We start from the raw sequence: 7,500 nt of genomic DNA, 5'->3' as shown, positions 1-7,500 counted from the left end.
CGAGTTATGACGGAGAGGACACACTAGTCAAATAGAGGCGCTGAAACACTAGCATAATTTCCGTTGTTTTTTTCGTCAATTTTTAGAGGCACGCAGTCACACTAGCGCTTAACCGCCAGGAGCCATCGGCTTAGTAATCCGATACTCGCCTCGCAGTTATAAACAAAGGCGCCGAGCAAGCGATAGTGCGCGGCGATGCTAAACTTTGTTTTAGCAGAAAATGTTCTCAATCAAATATTCCTCTGCAGGGCGTGTGTCCATGCAAGAGAATTGGTACAGTCAAATGAGTTTCAAAGCTGGAGGAGAAATGGCGCGCTCTGCGGCTGACGGATGTAAACAATTAAATCGAGCACTTAAAACAATTTTTATTTATGGAAATAACATTTAGATTTGCATATTCCTATTTCTTAATTTCATAATATTTATAACAAAAGTAAGGTTCATTTAATGTTATTATAATCAATGAATTTAAACAAATACAAACATTTTAAAATATAGTTCTTGATTTGAGTCCGTTTGGCCAATAAGACGACGGAATATTTTCACGCGGAAACTCGGAATTATCGTCTGACTAGAAAAACAACAATTCGCTCAAAAATTGTCTTTCGAAAAGTTGACGGAAAAGTGCTAGTGTGACAGCGCCTTTAAAACACATCGCCCTGTACTTGCACTTGCTCAGCTCGGGCTTGGCTGTTAGTTTAATCTTGTTTCTTATTCATTTTTAGCCCAACCTTCATGATTATAGTAGTTCATTTGCTAAATTCGCCGACAAAAATAATGTCATCTGTAACTCTTAGATTGCTCGAGTGTTCTTTCCCTATCTCAATCCCTTTCTCCTTTTATCTATATTCATAAACATCTCCTCTATGGAAGCTGTAAACAGCTTTGGTGAGGTGGAGTCGCCCTGCCTGACACCTTCATTATTTGGTATTCAGTTGGTTTCTATATGATTTTTAATGGTCGCTTTTCCATTAGTTTACATATTTTCTAATAAACTACAATAGAATGCCTTTTGGTAATCGAAGAATGTCATACACATACATATATTTGCATACACACACATACACACATAATCACACACACACACATAACCACACACACACACACATAACCACACACACACGCGCATAACCACACACACACACACACACAACCACATACACACATAACCACACACAGACATAAATAGCCACACATGCACATACATAACACACACAAACGCACATATATAGTGTCGACTTGAAAAATAAGCCTATTTGTGATTTGCTATTTCATAATATTTATATCTACAGGAAACTTACCTCTGAATATGCAGTACATAAATATCCTGGGAATCAGCTCTGTCGGAGAAAAAAACCTAGAGTGGTAGTAACTCGTATTTTTTTCGGAGAGGATATCGCCTGAGACTTGCTACTGATAACTTGAAGATAACTTGATAGCTTATCAGATATGGCGCCTCCTGTTCAATGTTTATCCCGTTAGAACATACATACCTAAACACACATACACACGCGCGCGTGTGTATGTGCAGTAACGCATTTATTATAGAAATACAAATTGTACCTCCCAGACCTTGACTTGAATTTCGTTCCTGAGAGAATCCCGGCTCCTAACCATTACACTACACGACCCAACTATAAAATTGTCTAACCAGGTGCCTACAATCACCATGGAAGTTATCTATATACTCTTAGCAGTGCAGTGATAGCGAGGGATTGTCTGTAAAACCTCGCTGTCACTACTCTGCTAGGAGTATATAGGTATCTTCCATGGTGGCACCTGGTTAGGCAATTCTTTTGTTGGGTCGTGTAGTGTAATGGTTAGGAGTCGGGATGGTCAGTTTGGTCACTCTGATGACCCGGGTTCGCTTCTCGGTCAGGGAGGTGAAAATTGTGTATGTATATATATATATATATATATATATATATATATATATATATATGTGTGTGTGTGTGTGTGTGTAGACATATACACACACACATATATATATATACATACATATATGTATATATATACGTAGGTATATATACATATGCATATATGTATATATATGTATATATACACATGTATATATATATACACATACATATGTATATATTTATATGTGTATATACATATATATATATACATATATATATATTATATGTATATATACACATGAATATATATATATATATATATATATATATATATTATATATACATATTATATATACATATATATACATATTATATATACATATATATATATATATATATATATATATATATATACATATATATATCATATGTACATATATGTATATATAAGTAGGTATATATACATATGCATATGTATATATGTATATATTTTGTGTATTAAATATTGCGTTTTTCCAAGCTTTCGGAGTATTAGCGTCGTTTAGACATTTGCTACAAAGATTAGCTATTTTTTCTGCCACAATCTCTTCTGCATATTGGATAACATCTATGATAATGGGCTCTACACTAATGCCATTTCCTCCTAGCCCTTTTCTTCGTTTCATGCCTATTAATGCCCCTTTTTATTTTTTCTACCGTAATGTTTGGGACGTCTTTTATTATTGTGTTTACCTCCGTTCGTGGTTGGATGCTAGAATGGTATTACTCACTTTAAAGTACTTCTACTACATTAATAGTTTCATTCTTACTGTGTCACCTCTCTGTCGAGTTCCTTTATTGTATGCATTTGATTTTTTACCCAATCCGAGTCTCCTCTTTGTATATATATATATATATATATATATATATATATATATATATATATATATATATATATATATATATATATATATATATATATATATATATATAATTCATATATGAATGGATATAATTTGATGAATAGAATCAATGAAATAGATACATGAGGATATAGTAAACATTTATTTCCATGAAAAATATGGTAACATCTATGAATAAAAAATATATATATTAGATAAAAACACAGTTATAAATATAATATGAAATGCATTTGTTCTATAAAAATGAGTCATACAAGCTGAAATATCTACAGCTTAATATTCTTACTGGAATTCAACATATTTTCGATAACATTTTTAATCACAACCTTATAATTATCAATATTTACAATTATCTTTAAACTATGGCACAATATGAATAATTATAGCAAGAGACACAAGTTTTCTCATAAACAAGAATACATTCTTAATCCCCATTTATGTCACGACTTTGAAGATAGTAAGTCTTGGTTTGAGGTGAAACTGTAGTAATGTAATGAACCAATTACGTCTTCCTATTCTCATGATACCAATTATCATTTGGTCCATGAAATTACATCATTCTATAAGGTACAAAAATACAAATGTCACACTAGAGTACATAGGAATTATAACACGGCCTGGCAATATAATCCTTCAAGTATTACAAACATAAAAAGTACCTTAGCATATGTTGGTTACAACCCTTATCAACTGGACCTATAAGGCACCTCGGCATTTTCCTTACAACCTGCCTTCAACACGACAGATCTCTGCAATCGGGCTACATTATCCTTGTGTCATTCTTTTCTAAAAAAAAAAAAACATCTGAATCATGAATCCAAAGATTCTTTGCTGAACATTATTTGCTGTTAAGGGAAAATTCTGGTTGCAAAGGAAGCTTCTATTTTCGCAGATCCTTTCCAAGCTTTTTCGCATATGCGCTCATAGATAGACCTTATCCTTTTTATAAGTGGGCTGTCCAAGAGTAACTGTGGTTTCTTGTCTTCCAGTCCCAAGAAAAAACGTGTTTTATTTAAGATAAATCCCTTTGACAAAGGGAAAAATATCTTATCAAAATACTTGATTTGTTATGAATATCTCTTGGTGCCCACTTTTCCACTTTGAGGAAACTTAGAACCATCTTACAGGCCATAATTCTATTTTCCGTCTGTGCGAAAAACCTCCACAACTAGGCAGGTCTGCTGGCCAACAGTAAAGGGAACCCGATTGCTTATTCAGGCAAGAGCGAGGCCTACTTTAAATAGGTTCTATTTAACCCTGAGTATAATTATTGTCAAACTTTTCTTCAGGTTTTGGAGTGAAAAATGTAACAATATCTGATGCTCCATACCCGAGACATGAAGATTCCGTGCTACCTGCAAAGTAAGCCTTTATTTTCGCAGGTCCTTTTCTATCCTTTTCGCACATGCGTTCAAAGACTGACATTATCCTTTTTTCTATTCGGTCTGTCCAGTAGTAACGATGGCCTTTGAAGTTTTCCAGTTCCGAGAAAAATGTGTTTTTTAAGATAAATCCCTTTGGCGAAGGAATTTTGAAGAATATCTTATCAAAATACTTGTATCTGCTCTGGATATCTCTTGGTGCCCACTTTTCCACTTTGAGGGAACTTAGAACCATCTTACAGGCCAGGAACACTCGCCGCTGGTCAGGAGTCAGATTCTTCATGATTTCGTTTTCCGCCTGTGCGAAGGAGAACCTCCACTCGCCATCACCAATACTGCTGATATAGACTGATTTAATGTGAGGCGGTGTAAGGCGTGGTCTAGGCAGGTCTGCTGGCCAGGGAGCTTCCATAGTGGGCACAATGTCCACATCCACCAGCAGTAAAGGGAACTCCTTGCCTGTCCAAACAAGGGTGAGCCCCACTCCAACTTTGGTCCTTTTTACACCAGGTGGAATCATTGTTAATCTTTTATCTTCAGGTTCAAGAATTGAGATGCATTCCTTAACCATACTGTAAAATGTATATAAGAAGTTATTTCCTTTCAGAAGATTCTTGATGTTAATGTTTTTAGATGAAACATTAATTTTTGATTTACAGTCACTATAATCAGGTTCCTTTTCTTCCAGTGACACTTGGAGGCCTCCATTAGGATAGCCATTAAAACTGCTCAGTATAATATTACAGTCATATTCGTCTGGGCAAAAGAGCCTTACGTTGTCTGCCGAACTTCCTAACATTAGAAGTTCCCCGCTAAACATGGGATTTTTCTTAGCAACAGCATTCTTTATACTGTCTGCCCAACTGAATACAGCTGCTTGTATGTCTTTGGATTCTCCTCTTGAATAGTTGACATGGACTTTAGCTATTGCTTCACCTATGCCATTCACTTGCCATTTTTTCTTCAGTTCTTTCAAAAGAATATTCATTTTCTGAGAACCAGTATTGGTTTTTTGTATGTCTATGTTCGCCAGAGATTTTAAGTCCAAATCATACAGTTTCAGGTAGTGTCTGAAACCATCTATAAGGTTCATTGTTGTTAATCCATTTCTGTTTACCTGATATGTCTTTAAAAGGTCCCCTAAGTCCTTGTAGCCATGCATGCAAGCATAGTGTGCAGGTGTGTTGCCGAAACGATCCTTTGCATTAATCGAAGCTCCGTGACTGACAAGGTATCTGGCTGCAGACTCGTTATTCTTCAGAGCAGCGTAATGCAAAGGCGATGCTTGACATACTTCGATGACGCTATCAACCATTTGTTTTCCCACGTGCACCAAAAGGTAGAGAAACAGTGAAAAATCTTTTTCACAAGTGAGAAGCATTGCTTTGTCTAAAATATTGACCAATGCGTCGTCCAGTTCAGACTTACTCTGATGCACAGTAGATCGAGGGTATTTTGATGATTCTTCGGCAATCAACTCAATCACTTCATCGTAAGTGACGTCACTCAATCTCATTGTATGCTGATTATTGGTGACTTGAACCAGTTTTTCCATCCAGTCATCACTATCAGATAACTCCTTTTTCAACCACCAGAAGGCTGTCTTCCAACACAGTGCATCACGGCCTTTGTCTGTTTGTGAAGAGTATGCACAATACAGTGACAGGAGAAGGAAAACAAACTGCCGGGCTTCCTGTTTCTGTGTAGGATCTCGAGCCTTTTCTGATTCATCATTCAAACGCCGACATTCTCTCGCCAAAGTAGCCTACAGGAGAAAGGTAAACATCAGACATGATGTATAAATAAGTGAATATATATATATATATATATATATACATATATATATATATATATGCATATATATGTGTGTATATACACACATATATACAAATATATATATATATATAAATATATATACTGTATATATACACCGCCACGCCACTAGCGGCATTGATAGTGTCAACAACATGAACACTGCACCTGGAAGGCACAAACTATTCAAGGTCGTTACGTACCTAATCATTGATGTAATCTGATATCTGAGTGCACGTGTACATAAATGTAGGGCGTCATACCGTAAGAAGTTGCTCTCTTGTGGCGTTGTCTGGGATCAGATCGACGGGCGCTCGCCCCTTGTGGTCCGGCAGGAAAAGGTTCGCTCCCATGTGGAGGACGAGGGCGGTGGCCGTGTCGAGGTGCCCTGCGTTGAGGGCGGCGTGCAGGGGCGTTTCTCCCTTCTTGTTCTGAGACACAGCGCTGCCGCCGCTGTGCCAGATCCACCAGGCGAATGTGGTTGCTCCGGCGGCACAGGCTCGAGACAGACGACTGTTTAGTGCCACTGAAGAGTCTTCGGATGTGATAACCTTTGCATCCCAAGGCTTATCTCCCTCCAATGACTTCACTAAATTTCCGGCTGAAATCTGCAGTACTTGATCTAGGAGTTTAATTTCCGACCGAATCTTGTGTATCGCAGCCTGTAGTGATATGCTCAAGCTAATATACATACATATTCTTATATAATGATATAAAAGAAGATCTATTATATGACTGTATAAACAATAATCTGATATAAATACAAATATGTGGCATGCAAATATGAATAGTAATCAACAATCAGGTCATTCATTGGTAACCCAGTATATATTGCATATTGCTGTAAGACTATATTATAAAAAGTAACTTATTTTCCTAAATTAACAGCACATAAATAGCGTTGCATTTTAATATATCACTTTCCCGCAGTTTTTTGTAATGTCTGGTCATTCATTCATCGAAGAATATGTGTTAAAATCCAAGGAACTCTACAAATGTGAAAGGAGCTTACCCTTGTGACAACAACGCCGACCCACGGCGTGGCATCGGGAGTCATCCATGCCACCTGCACGGGGCCGAAGCCGTCAGCAGACGACGTCAGCGGCGCTCCAGCAGCCAGCAGTAGCGGCAGCAGAGGAGTGCAGTTGGTCCCGATGGCAAGGTGCAGTGGGTAGCAGGAGTGGCGTCCCGGAGGCTCCAAAGGGGCTCCAGAGGCCAGCAGTGAGGAGGCTTCCTTCACGGCTGCCAGGCGGGCCTCCTGTTCCTCATTATCTCCTTGTAAGTTAGCGTTTGCTGTTTCTGTTATCAAAGTTAGCAGTCGAGTATAAAGCTCGTTTTTCTCATAATCCTGAAAAGTAAACGTTTTTTTTTTAGCATCTACATACCGGTAAATCTTTGTTAATATTCAATGAGTGTGGGTGTGCTTGACTTTCGAAAGTCATATTGAATCTACTGACACAGTCCCCCGAATTTCAACCTTACATGAATTACAGTGCCGCAAGTAAAAGCCAAAGGCCTCTTCTACCTGTCTATATATAGACACCT

General features: G+C 37.4%; 1 protein-coding gene across 1 annotated transcript in view; it reads right to left on the bottom strand.

Annotated features, from left to right (window-relative positions):
- LOC122244376 (uncharacterized) overlaps positions 1-7,500 on the bottom strand; it is a 29,506-nt gene that overhangs the window by 14,536 nt on the left and 7,470 nt on the right. The window contains exons 5-10 of the mRNA XM_086535766.1: positions 6,968-7,303; positions 6,219-6,617; positions 4,016-5,908; positions 3,458-3,510; positions 3,316-3,321; positions 1,302-1,340 (exon numbers count right to left, since the gene is read on the bottom strand). Of these exons, the coding sequence (XP_086391892.1) occupies positions 1,302-1,340; positions 3,316-3,321; positions 3,458-3,510; positions 4,016-5,908; positions 6,219-6,617; positions 6,968-7,303 (2,726 nt within the window). The remainder of the gene's footprint in view (positions 1-1,301; positions 1,341-3,315; positions 3,322-3,457; positions 3,511-4,015; positions 5,909-6,218; positions 6,618-6,967; positions 7,304-7,500) is intronic.

Source organism: Penaeus japonicus, unplaced genomic scaffold (genome assembly GCF_977035675.1).
Source record: "Penaeus japonicus unplaced genomic scaffold, GWHDUDI00000001_assembly GWHDUDI00000004, whole genome shotgun sequence".
NCBI classification, from domain to species: domain Eukaryota; kingdom Metazoa; phylum Arthropoda; class Malacostraca; order Decapoda; family Penaeidae; genus Penaeus; species Penaeus japonicus.
The sequence above is the reverse complement of the archived record's forward strand: the minus strand, read 5'-3'. Positions and strand labels throughout refer to the sequence as shown.